Consider the following 13,547-nt stretch of genomic DNA (forward strand, 5'->3'; position numbering starts at 1 on the left):
TCACTTCACATTTCTCTGCATTGAACTTCATCTGCCACTTGTCTGCCCATTCCACCAACTTGTCTATGTCCTTTTGGAGTTCTACACTATCCTCCTCACAGTCCACAATGCTTCAGGTTTACAGTACAAGAGCAAGGGAGTTATGTTGAACTTGTATAAGACACTAGTTTGGCCTCAGCTGGAGTATTGTGTCCAGTTCTGGGTGCTGTTCAGGAAAGACGTGAGGGCATTGGAGAGAGTACAGAAAAGATTCATGAGAGTAGTTCCAGGGATGAGGAACTTCAGTTATGAAGATAGATTGGAGAAGTTAGAACTGTTTTCCTTGAAAGGAAGGCTGAGAGGTGATTTAATAGAGGTTTTCAAAATCATGAGGGGTCTGGACAGAGTAGATAGAGAGAAACTGTTCCCACTCGTGAAAGGATTGCGAACGAGAGGGCACAGATTTAAAGTATTTGGTGAGAGAAGCAAAAGTGACATGAGGAAAAACTGTTTCACGCAGCGAGTGGTTAAGATCTGGAATGCACTGCCTGAAAGTGTGGAGGCAGGCAGGTTCAACTGAAACATTCAAAAGGGAATTATACAGTTATATGAAAAGGAAGAATGTGCAGGGTTACGGGGAAAAGGCAGGGGAATGGAACTGGGTGAATTACTCTTTCGGAGAGCCAGTGTGGACACGATGGGCCGAATGGCCTCCTTCTGCACTGTAACGATTCTGTGTGAAACGAGTAAAAAATGACAACACAAGATATCTGATCCACGTCAATGAGATCAAAGACAGATATGGTTATCAAAGGTCATTTGACCCATCCCAGCTCATCCATCCAGAAAGAACCTACTTTTTCTCCATTGCATTAACAGTGTTTTCAAATGCTTACATGATTTTGCCCCCACTAATCTACCTGGAAGAGCACTTCTGGGTTTAAATCCCTAAGGATACTTCCACTCTTGTGAAACTCAATTAAAGTCACCTCATTGATTGATGCTCATGAATAGAGTTTCTATCACAAAGAATTCCCAGTCTTTATTTTAACAAAGTTACTCCTGACAATGCAGTGGCCCGCTGAAGTCTACGAGCAGTCTAAGCTGTGCACATGCTCGAACTGTCTCCTGCGTCTGAGATGCTGTGCGTCTAATGCAGGTGGGAAGTATACGTCTTGCCTTGCCACTGAAACCTCACAGAATTGTGGAGAGTGTGCAGCAGGTGTCAGAGGTGCTGTCCATCTAATGAGACTTTAATCAGTGCAATGTTCTCCGGGTATCAAACATGTCCATTGTGTGCTACCATGGGTTGAAGTTGTTTTTCTGTGATAAATTGAGCAACGCCATTTTTAATCCTGGCAACTGCCTAAACATCGCAGTGACATTTCAGTGAAACAGGCTGCATTTACACATGTGCTAGTACAGTGCCACCTAGTGGTTGCATTGTCAGCAGACACAGCCTTATTTTAATTGATGACATCTCTATTACAGATAATAGTGCTTTTATTCATTCTTTTGTACTCCTACTGATTATTTACCTGCTGCTCGCTTTGATCTCTTTCGTGCCCTGAGCTGCTTTAAAAACTTTACAACAGTTTTTGCCTTTGTAACGCGCTTCAGTTTCCTGATATATTTTGGGACAGCTTGATTGAAGACACGCTGCAGGGTACAAAAGGGAAATACTCTTAGTATATGGTTAATTACATACAATTCTTTATGAGTGGAATGACTAAATCTTTGAGTCAAAAACTGTGGATTCTTTGTGGGATAAACCAGAATCTGACAAAATTTACTTGAAAATGAAACACATCCTAATAAATGAACTTGAAGTTGAAAAGCGTGCAGGATACCAGCACTGGGGAAAACCCCCCTGCATATTTAGCACATAGAAGGTAGGTAAACAAGTGAGGAGAATTAACTTCTGCATGAAGATCAGAATTATGAAATTGGCCACTTTTATATTCAGGTTTAATATATTGAAATTTTGTAGTTACATTGCTTTTCATATAACTTTAATCTTTATTAATATCAAGTAAGGTTGTTTGGCTTTTTTTTTGCCTTTTTAAATATATACTTCCTTTGGAGTTCAGAACATTATTAACTAATTATTACTAGAGGATCAATGCTCTACTTGAAAAAGCAGTTGCTGCAGAACTAATTTGGCTTTGCAACAAAATGTATTAGCAAACATAAATGGATGACAGTCATTTGGGAATGTCTCAAATTCCATAACCCAGTCTCAGCGTGGTCAGAATCAGAGCAACACTATCCCATGGTAATGAAATTCTAGATTTAATAGACCTAAAGCACCTGATTACATTTGAATTTAAGGTACAATAATTTTAATAGTCATCTTGTTTTCTATTTATCTAAACCCTTTGTACACTGTACTTATAATGCACATCAACTTCTAGCTCTCAATCGTTGCACACACCAAGCTTTAATGAATATCAGTACTGGAATTCAGTGGGAAATACATCCAACAGAATAGTCCCAAAGTAATAAAGTCAGGAGATTTCACATTAAGGAGCAAGATACAATTAGGATTTAACAATTATGAATATCAATTAGATTTTACTCTTAATTTGATTTACAATGCAGCTATATCTACAGTAAATTAACTACATTTAGAATATACACCAAATGCAGAACGTTTCCATGTGTGTTTAATGCTCTGATTAAATACATGTGGAACATATGTTCACAAAGTGGGATTTGGGGTATTTTTACTGTTTTTAAATTGATAGCTAAAATTATACAGCCTACAAAGTCTAAACAATGAACAATAAAAATGGTTTAACAGTCTCACACATTTAACTTCACATGAATTGGTATTAAATTATTTAAGTTGTACCAAGTTCACTTGATTCCATGTCGAGCCCAAAGCCAAAGGAAGGTTTCCAAGATCATCCACTGTACGAGACGACCATAAGTTAGGTAAACTACAGGCAAACAAAGATTCTTCAAGTTAATAAATGAATTGCTGCACTTGACAGTTTGGCTGTAAAATTCTACTCCTTAACAGCCAGTTTTTCATTGCTACGAGTGCAATTTTGGCTCCAAAATGGAGTCCACAGTGGGTTCACACTTCCAGTGCCAGCTATGCTGGGCACCATTTGATGAGGCCATTAGCACGCTGCAGGGTGCATCTGCTGGAATTTGCACAGTAGGTGTGTAAAGCTGATTTGACACCAGCGTTGTCATTTTAGAGCGCAACACTCTAGCTAACACCATTTCTTAACTTGTTCAGCAACAGGACGGCCCCCTCCCCCCACCGACAGCATTAATCAAAGGGATCAACAACTACTTTCAGGTTAGTTGCTGATTGATTTCTATTGACTGTACTGCGATTGTAGAAGTGCTTGGTGCTTTCTAGAGTTCTGTAAAGTTGCTAAATCTACAGGGAGTTGTGTAGCGCATGCTGAAGGACTTGGTCCTGACTTCAAGGATTCTCCATAAACTACTTGCTCCCAGACATGGGTGCAGCAGTATGCATTCCCCTTGGATTACAGCCTAACAGGGAGAAACAGCAGAGGCAACACAGAGCAGGATAAGCTTCTGGAAGGAGGAGGAAGAGGAAGGGGAAGAAGGTCTCTCAGTAGGAGTTCATATCTACCCAGTGTGTTCAGGGAGCAGTTTCGATGTCTTTTGCCAGAGCGAGCACGTGACTTTGCGAGGGTTAAGGCTTCCCCATGTTGCAGGGCACCAATGGCAGCATGCATGCCACTTTGTGGTGCCAGAATTCAACTTCTGAGATAAACGCAACTGAAAGGATTCCACTTCCTCAACATGCAGCTGCTGTGCGACCATAAGCAGTGTATTATGCAAGTGAATGCCAGCTGTCCTGGAAGCAGTCATGATGACTTCATTCTGCGGCAGTCTACTGTGCCATCTGCATTTGAGCCACCATGATAAACCAGAGGGTGGCTACTGGGCAATAAGGGCTGTCCTTTGATGACATGCCCATGACTCCAGTGCGCAACCCATACACACATGGAGAGCATGCATACAACAAAAGCCATGCTCCCACAAAACATGTGACAGAGCCATCCACTGGCATGCTGAGACAATGCTTCTGTTGCCTGTATGACTCTGGAGGAGCCCTGCAGTACTCGGCAGAGCGTGTGTCAGGATTTGTGGTGGTCTGCTGCCTGCTGCCAAACCTCGCCACCATGAGGGCATAGCCCTTGCCATCAGCTACATGGCAATCAGCTGAGCAGTAGGAGGAACAGTAGGACGAGGAGGAAGAGGAGGTAACCCCAACTGACTCTTTCTGGCTGGGCTGTCCATGATTGGCGCATCCGAGTGCGATACCAATAACCGTAACCCGAATTCTTCATTCACCAACACTCCCACATTTTACCTTCCCTATGTCGCTGACCAAAACTGTGTCTACTTGGCCACAATGCAAAAATAAAAGCCACCATAAAATAAACATTCCCAACCAAATTTATAAATCATACCATGTCATACTGCATACACACATCAAATAATCACCCTTGTGCATTTCCTTGGTGCCTGTCTTCCATGTGCATTTCCTTAGTGCCTGTCTTCCATGTGCATTTCCTTAGTGCCTGTCTTCCATGTGCCTTTGCCTGTCCTAGTGCTCCTGCACAGTGCTACCCATTGCTGCAGCATTGCTGGTAGAAGGTTGCTGGCTTTCAGTGGGGAAGACTGCAGATGGCCTTGGAGGATGACCTGGAGCAGCTCTGGGAAAAGAAGGCCCCACTTCGGACTGCACCATCTCGGCATGGGCTGCACCAGTCTGGGCTAGGTGATGGGCAACAGCACTGGCAAAGTGGCAGTGATGGAAAGACGAATCCTGAGAGTGGACAGCAGGGTCGTGCTCCTCAGAGCCACCGCCACTCTCCCACCAGGCTGTGCTTTAGTAATCCTCGTAATCTGTTGGAAGACAGTTTGCTGGACTGCTGTGACAGTCTGCAAACCTCTTTCAGTACAGCCATTACAGCAGCAGTCTGAGCCTGCATGGCAGCAAGATGATTTTGTATTACAGAAGTCTGAACTTCCACTGCAGCATCCAGATGTTGGGTGGCTTCTGCTTTTGCTGTGATGGAAGCTGAGACATGGGCCATCAAATGCTGCATGAAGGTTGGGTCTCATGGAGTTGGCCACCCCTTTAATGTTGGACACAATGGGCTCCAAGCTCTGCGCAAACCTTCTGCCAAGTTTGTGCTGGACTCTTCCATGATTCTTCACACAACACCCAGGCATTCTGGCAAGCCTGCCAATGCACCAAGCATTTAATTGGGCATACCCATCAGCCTTCTTCTGTAGTCTGCCCCATTTAAGTGCTTATCTGGGTCCTTTGCAGCAAAACCCATGTGCAACCTTGCCATCTGGCAAGCTGGTACCTCCTACACCTTTGTCCCTGCCCTGACTGCAGGCCATTCATGCCTGCTGTCTCACCACATGCAGATCCTGCCTCTATGCTACCCTCTAAATTACATGCAATTTCAGTATGTGAGCTGGTGGCTGCAAGTATGAGATCAAGCGATGTTTTTTCTTCATCATCACTGTCTTATTGCTCTTCCACCACTTCCTGGCCAGGTTGCAGTTCTTGGGTATCTGAAAGGAGAAAAGCACAAGGATAGGTTTTCAGTGAGTGAAAGGAAAGCAAGAGATGCATACTTACCCACTGTGCAACATATAAATCAGAAGAGATTGTGCGATGAGGGGAAGTTAAATGTGAGAAGAGAATTAGATAGAAACATACTGTCATCTTCAACTATTTTTAGACCCGTCGCTGTCCATGACTGCTCCAATGATGGCGCGTATCATCTCCAGCATCAGGGTAGGAATATGCATAATAATAGTAAGAATAGTCAGGGATTTCAACTTCCCCCATATCAACTGGGATAGTCTTAGTGCAAAAGGCTTAAAGGGGGCGGAATTCTTAAAATGCATACAGGAGAGCTTTTTGAACCAGTACACAAAGTCCTACAAGAGAAGGGGCAGTACCTAATCCTAGGGAATGAAGCCAGACAAGTGGTAGAAGTATCAGTGGGGAAGCATTTCGGGGATAGTGACCATAACTCCGTAAGATTTAAGATAGTTATGGAAAAGGACAAAGATGGACCAGAAATAAAGGTACTGAATTGGGAGAAGGCCGATTTCAATATGGTAAAACAGGATCTGGCCAAAGTGGACTGGCAGCAGCAACTTATAGGAAAGTCTACATCAGACCAGTGGGTGTCATTCAAAGAGGAAATAGTGAGGGTTCAGAGCCAACATATACCCGTTAAGGTGAAGGGTAGGAAAAACAAGTCCAGGGAATCCTGGATGTCAAGGGATATAGAGGATTGGATCAGGAAAAAAAAGGAGGCTTATGGCAGATTCAGAGTGCTGAAAACAGCAGAGGCACTAGAGGAGTATAGAAAGTGCAGGAGGTACTTAAAAAAGTAATTAGGAAAGCCAAGAGGGGACATGAAAAAATACTGGCGGGCAAGATAAAGGAAAATCCTAAGGCATTTTATAAGTATATTAAGGGCAAGAGGATAACCAGGGAAAGAGTAGGGCCCATGACGGACCAAAGTGGCAATGTGTGTGGAGCTGGAGGACATAGGTGAGGTTTCAAATGATTACTTTTCATCTGTGTTCACTCTGAAGAAGGACGTGTAGATGTAGAGATCAGGGAGGGGGATTGTGATATACTTGAACATATTAGCATTGAAAGGGAGGAAGTATTAGCTGTTTTAGCGGGCTTAAAAGTGGATAAATCCCCAGACCCAGATGAGATGTATCCCAGGCTGTTATGTGAGGCAAGGGAGGAGATTGCAGGGGCTCTGACACAAATTTTCAAATCCTCTCTGGCCACAGGAGAGGTACCAGAGGATTGGAGAACGAATGTGGTACCAATATTCAAGAAGGGTATCAGGGATAAACCAGGTAATTACAGGTCGGTGAGTCTAACATCAGTGGTTGAACTATTGGAAAAAATTCTGAGGGACAGGGTTAATCTCCACTTGGAGGGGCAGGGATTAGTCAGGGATAGTCAGCATGGCTTTGTCGGGGGAGATCATGTCTAACTAACTTGATTGAATCTTTCGAGCCGGTGACTAGATGTGTAGATGAGGGTAAAACAGTTGATGTAGTCTACATGGACTTTAGTAAGGCTTTTGATAAGGTCCCGCATGGGAGATTGGTTAAGAAGCTAAGAGCCCATGGGATCCAGGGCAATTTGGCAAATTGGATCCAAAATTGGCTTAGTGGCAGGAGGCAGAGGGTAATGGTCGAGGGCTGTTTTTGCGAGTGGAAGCCTGTGACCAGTGGTGTACCACAAGGATCAGTGCTGGGACCCTTGCTGTTTGTAGTGTACATTAATGATTTAGACGTAAATACAGGATGTATGATCAGTAAGTTTGCAGATGACACGAAAATTGGTGGTGTCATAAATGGTGAAGAGGAAAGCCTTAGATTACAGGATTGTATAGGTGGGCTGGTAAGATGGGCAGAGCTGTGGCAAATGGAATTTAATCCTGATAAGTGTGAGGTGATGCATTTTGGGAGGACTAACAAGGCAAGGGAATATACAATGGATGGTAGGACCCCAGGAAGTACAGGGTCAGAGGGACCTTGGTGTACTTGTTCATAGATCACTGAAGGCAAGCAGCACAGATAGATAAGGTGGTTAGGAAGGCATATGGGATACTTGCCTTTATTAGCCGAGGCATAGAATATAAGAGCAGGGAGGTTATGATGGCGCTGTATAAAACACTAGTTAGGCCACAGCTGGAGTACTGTGTATAGTTCTGGGCACCACACTATAGGAAGGATGTGATTGCACTGGAGAGGGTGCAGAGGAGATTCACCAGGATGTTCCTGGGCTGGAGCGTTTCAGCTATGAAGAGAGACTGAAAAGGCTAGGGTTGTTTTCCTTAGAACAGAGAAGACTGAGGGGGGACATGATTGAGGTGTACAAAATTATGAGGGGCATTGATAGATTAGATAGGAAGAAACTTTTTCCCTTAGCGGAGGGGTCAATAACCATGGATTTAAGGTCAGGGGCAGGAGGTTTAGAGGGGATTTGAGGAAAATCTTTTCACCCAGAGGGTGGTTGGAATCTGGAAAGCTCTGCCTGAAGAGGTGGTAGTGGCAGGAACGCTCACAACATTTAAGAAGTATTTAGATGAGCACTTGAAATGCCATAACATACAAGGCTACGGGCCAAATGCTGGAAAATGGGATTAGAATAGTTAGGTGCTTGATGGCCGGCACAGGCACGATGGGCCGAAGGGCCTGTTTCTGTGCTGTATAACTCTATGACTCTATCTGTGCCTATTCCCTGTCAGTTAGCTCCTGCTACTTCGAGTTCTTTGCCAGCTTGTTCTGCATGAGAGAAGTGTGTCACAGTCAGTGTGGTGCAATATGTTTGGGTGATGTGGCTGTCATGGTTGAATAGCTGGCAGTGTGAGATGTGGGTGGGAGACTTGAAGCAGTGCCATATCTGAGCTGAAGCTATGAATGTTAGGTATGAGTCATGATGTTGTTAGGTGAGTGATGGGGGTGTAGTGCATTGAGCAGTATGTGAAGCTTGTGCTGCAGTTTGTGGGATATGGTATTTGAATACATGCACCTTGACCATCAGGTGAAGTCATTGAACTTTTTGCAGCACTGCATCCAGGTCCTCGAGACTTGGCTCCTGGTCTTGATCTCCATGGCGATCTGGTTCCTCAGCCTTCGTAAAGTTTGTCTGGAGGGCTCCTGTAGATAGATCACATCTCTCCTCCTCTCTACCTCTTCACCACTGTGTCCAGTGGAGTGTCAAAGAGCCTTGGAGCTCACTCCCTCCCTGTTGCTTTTTTTTATTTCCAAAATATATTTTATTCGTAAAAATCTGTCAAAAATACATTACAAAACTGTTTCAACAATACTAAGAGTGCAAAGGAGATCAGTTTCCTTCAACACATGAGTGAGTTGCCTCACAACCCTTCCATTTCATTTTACTTGCCATGTACATTTTGCAGCAAACTAATATTTTCTGGATACAGTTTGAGGGGTTTTCCATGGATCCAGCCCCTCAGTTCACCTTGGTGGGGGGACCTTACACAGTGGTCTTTCCCAATTGAGCCTTTGTGGCAGCTGCCCAAAGCTTTAGTGCGTCCCTCAGCACGTAGTCCTGGACCTTGGAATGTGCCAGTCTGTAACATTCGGTCGTGGACAACTCTTTGCGCTGGAAGACCAGCAAGTTTCGGGCAGACCAAAGGGCGTCTTTCACCGAATTGATAGTCCTCCAGCAGCAGTTGATGTTTATCTCGGTGTGCATCCGTGGGAACAGCTCGTCGAGCACAGATTCCTGTGTTACAGAGCTGCTTGGGATGAACCTCGACAAAAACCACTGCATCTCTTTCCATACCTGCTTTGCAAAGGCACATTCTAGAAGGAGGTGGGCAACCATCTCTTTCCCACCACAGCCACCTCGTGGGCAGTGTGCGGAGGGGGTTAGACTCCAGCGTGCAGGAAGGATCTGACGGTGAGGGCTCTTCGCAGCCAAGCTACATCTTGCTGCTTGTTTGAAAGTTCTGGTGATGAGGCATTCTTTGCAAATGACTTTGGCAATCTGCTCGGGGAACCATCCGACAGTATCCACCATCTCCATTTCCCGTAGGTCCTTGAGGACATTCCGTGCAGACCACTGCCTGATGGATTGGTGGTCAAAGGTGTTTTTCCGCAGGAACTTTTCCACGAAGGATAGGTGGTACGGCACGGTCCAAGTGGATGGAGCATTCCACGGCAATGTGACCAGGCCCATCCTTCGCAACACTGGGGACAAATAGAACCTCAGAACATATTGACACTTGGAGTTTGCGTACTGGGGATCTACACACAGCTTGATGCAGCTGCATACGCAGGTGGTCATCAGGATGAGGGTGACGTTGGGTACATTTTCCCCGCCCTTATCCAGAGATTTGAACATCGTGTCCCTCCGGACCCGGTCCATTTTGGATCCCCAGATGAAGTGGAAAATGGCTCGGGTGACCGCCACAGCGCAGGAGTGGGATATGGGCCAGACCTGCACCACGTACAGCAACAACGTGAGCGCCTCGCACCTGATGACCAGGCTCTTACCCACAATGGAGCGAGATTGCTGCTATCACATGCTTAGCTTATGGTGTACCCTGGCTACTCGCTCCCTCCAGGTTTTGGTGCACGCCCCAGCCCTTCCGAACCATATCCCCAGTACCTTCAGGTAGTCTGACCTGATGGTGAAGGGGACAAAGGATCATAAGCCAAGTTCCCAGAGAACATGGCCTCGCTCTTGCCGTGGTTAACTTTGGCTCCCGATGCCAGTTTGAACTGGTCGCAGATGCTCATCAGTCTGCACACTGACAGCGGATCCGAGCAGAAGACAGCGACGTCGTCCATGTACAGGGAGGTTTTAAGCTGAGTGCCTCCGCTGCCTGGGATTGTCACCCCTCTTATGACCGCATCCTTCCTAATAGACTCGGCAAAGGGTTCAAATCAGCAAACAAACAAGGCAGGGGAGAGAGGACAGCCCTGTCTGACTCCAGATTGGATCATCTTCTGGTCCAGAGTCCGCTCCATTGAGCAGGATGAGACATGCTCGCGTTACTTCTTCCAAAAGGTACACAGAGAGACGCACAACGAGATAAACATCAACTGCTGCTGGAGGACTATCAATTCGGTGAAAGATGCCCTTTGGTGTGCCCGAAACTTGCTGGTCTTCCAGAGCGAAGCGTTGTCCATGACCGAATGTTGCAGACTGGCACATTCCAAGCTCCAGGACGACTTGCTGAGGGACGCACTAAAGCTTGGGGCAGCCGCAGTAAAGGCTCAATGGGGAAAGACCACTGTATAAGGTCCCTCCACCAAGGTGAACTGAGGGGCTGGATCCATGGAAAACCCCTCGAACTGTATCCAGAAAATATTAGTTTGCTGCAAAAGTACATGGCAAGTAAAATGAAATGGAAGGGTTGTGAGGCAACTCATTCCTGTATTGAAGGAAACTGATCTCCTTTGCACTTTTTGTATTGTTGACTTGGTGCTGTTTGGAACTGTTGTGCAATGTATTTTTTACAGATTTTTATGAATAATGTATATTTTGGAAATAAAAAAGTCATGTATCCTTGCAGAATGTTTTGTTTTAAAAAGCTATCGCCCAAGATATCCAGCAGATATTGACTCCTAATTTTCTACAATATTCTGGCACAACCAGCAAGAGCTAAGCTTCTGAACTTCCCCAAAACTACGCATCAATTTTTAATGAAAAGATATATTAAACTTTAAGAGCACACGGAACAAAATAATGAAGCAGCCTCTGCATTCATAGATAAAACATGAAGAAAAGCTAAAACATTTTCACATACAAATATAAAATCCCTTGTGGCTATGAGTTGCAGTGGAGTATTTGCTCCTGCCCAAAAAATATCAGGTTTTTGGTTCACCTTTATCAGTTGAATTAAATCGCCACTACTAGACTTGAGCAAAGTGATCCACCTCAGCGTAAGAAAAAGGTGACATTGCCCATTTTGTATAACGAACTTTCTAAAAGGCAATCAGAGAATGGCAGTACTCATGGAAAATCCAATTGCATAAACTAGCCTATCTTCCTGCATAGTATGAGGGTGCCTTTAAAAGTCACAATGTTGAGATCAAAGCATCACAAGTTGTTTCTTCAAACATTTCATTGATCTACCTCTAATAGCACCTATCAAGTTCACATTTTGGGAAATAGAGAAGCATGAAAACTCAGCTACTCTGATACAATCTGCATGTTAATTACAGATGAATGGTTTCAAACTCACCCGAATCTGTTGGGTTTGTTGTTAATTAGGAATTCAATTGCTGTCTTTTGATCTTCTGAGTACGAGATGCAATTCCTCAATGGATCCAAAATGGAAATATCACAGTTAGCAATAATGGATCCCTCAAGGTCACAGGTTAAATCACCCAGTACTGTAATACTCTCCTTTGTCAGATTTCCACCTGCAATTCCCTGAAGTTCAAACAGATTGAGGCACAAATTTCAACAGTAGAATATTTCATTTTCACACAGTTAACCTTAGCTATGTCTGTGACAATACGCTTGTAAGAAAAATTATGCACTTTACACTTTGAGAAAATATCTGAAATATATATTAGATGAGTTTGAAATTGAGCAGAGGCTCATTGGTCAAAGAATTTTAGACACATGAGCCTGGAATGGGCCCAGCACAATGTGGACCAGGTTTGGGGTGGGGGTGGGGAGAGTGTTGACTATCAATTGGTTAATTTTCAAAAATAACTTTGAAGTACCTTCCATTGTAACAGTAGACCCCAAAAGGCTGTGTCTCTGAAATTTCCTCCCATTGCTGAGCCAGATGCCCCATTAATGCCAGTAATAGTGCAAAAACTTGCTCCCGGTGGCGCTGCCAATACTGCTGAGCTGCCAGCCCTGTGATTGGCTGGCAGCTCTTGGAGGCAGGATCCCTGTCTTTAAAGGGATGGGGATTTCGGTGCATGATACTCAACCTTCAAAACACTGGAAGATTTTTCTGGGGGTGGGGTGGGGGTGGGGGAGCAGGCACAAAAAGGCTGAGGCAGGGATCCTCCCACTCTTTTGGCCCAGCACTGGGAGCCCCGCCTCCTCCACAAAATCCAGCCTGTTAACTCTGTTTCTCTCTCCACAGATGTTGCTTGACCTGCTGAGTATTTTCTATTTTTATTTCAGGTTTCCAGTATCTGTGGTAATTTAGAAACTTTATTCAGTAGCATGTTATCATACATATAATTATTAATTTAAGAAAGATAGTGTGCTTTACCTGGGCCTTTAATGATTGTTGGGCTGAATAAACTTTCCTTGATATTGCATTCTTACAGATATATATTCGAACTGTAACCAGTAGTCACAAATCTCAAGGTTATAGTAAATAGGAATCTATTAAGTTGATGTTAAGCCAATGCATTCTCAATCAGGCCAGGCAAGAACTTTTATATAATTTGTGGGCAAGTTATATTATAACACTGTACATGACAGTAGGCAGTAGAGTCCAGTTCAACTGGAATCAGGCATTGTTTTCTAGTTGATTCTTGACCTATACCCATAATGAACAAGAGGGAAAAACCTACTATATCTTGATACACCTGTTGCAGATGAATCTGTCCATGACAGTATTGGTAGCTGACCACCACACAATCTGTGTGAAAACGAAGTCCCGCCTTCACGCTGAGGATACCCTCCATCATGTTGTGTGGCACTACCACTGTGTTAAATGAGACAGATTCAGAACAGATCTGGAAGCTCAAAACTGGGCATCCATGAGGCACTGTGGACCAGCAGCAGCAGCAGAATTGTATTCAACCACAATCTGTAGCCTCATGACCCGGCATATCCCTCACTTGACCACTACCAGCAAGCCAAGGGATCAACTCTGGTTCAGTAAAGAGTGCCAGAGACTGTGGCAGGAGCAGTACCAGGCATATCTAAAAATGAGGTGTCAACCTGCTGAAGCTACAACACAGGACTACTTACAGGCCAAACAATGGAAGCAGCATGCAATAAACAGGGTTAAGCAATCTCACAACCGACGGATCAAATCAGAGCTCTGCAG

The 13,547-nt window shown here is 44.5% G+C and overlaps 1 protein-coding gene across 1 annotated transcript in view; it reads right to left on the reverse strand.

The window, feature by feature from the left end:
* LOC137383598 (uncharacterized) overlaps positions 1 to 13,547 on the reverse strand; it is a 193,722-nt gene that overhangs the window by 85,001 nt on the left and 95,174 nt on the right. Inside the window, exons 75-77 of the mRNA XM_068056755.1 lie at positions 11,763 to 11,953; positions 2,834 to 2,921; positions 1,518 to 1,638 (exon numbers count right to left, since the gene is read on the reverse strand). Of these exons, the coding sequence (XP_067912856.1) occupies positions 1,518 to 1,638; positions 2,834 to 2,921; positions 11,763 to 11,953 (400 nt within the window). The remainder of the gene's footprint in view (positions 1 to 1,517; positions 1,639 to 2,833; positions 2,922 to 11,762; positions 11,954 to 13,547) is intronic.

This window comes from Heterodontus francisci, chromosome 24 (assembly GCF_036365525.1).
Source record: "Heterodontus francisci isolate sHetFra1 chromosome 24, sHetFra1.hap1, whole genome shotgun sequence".
In the NCBI taxonomy this organism is placed as follows: domain Eukaryota; kingdom Metazoa; phylum Chordata; class Chondrichthyes; order Heterodontiformes; family Heterodontidae; genus Heterodontus; species Heterodontus francisci.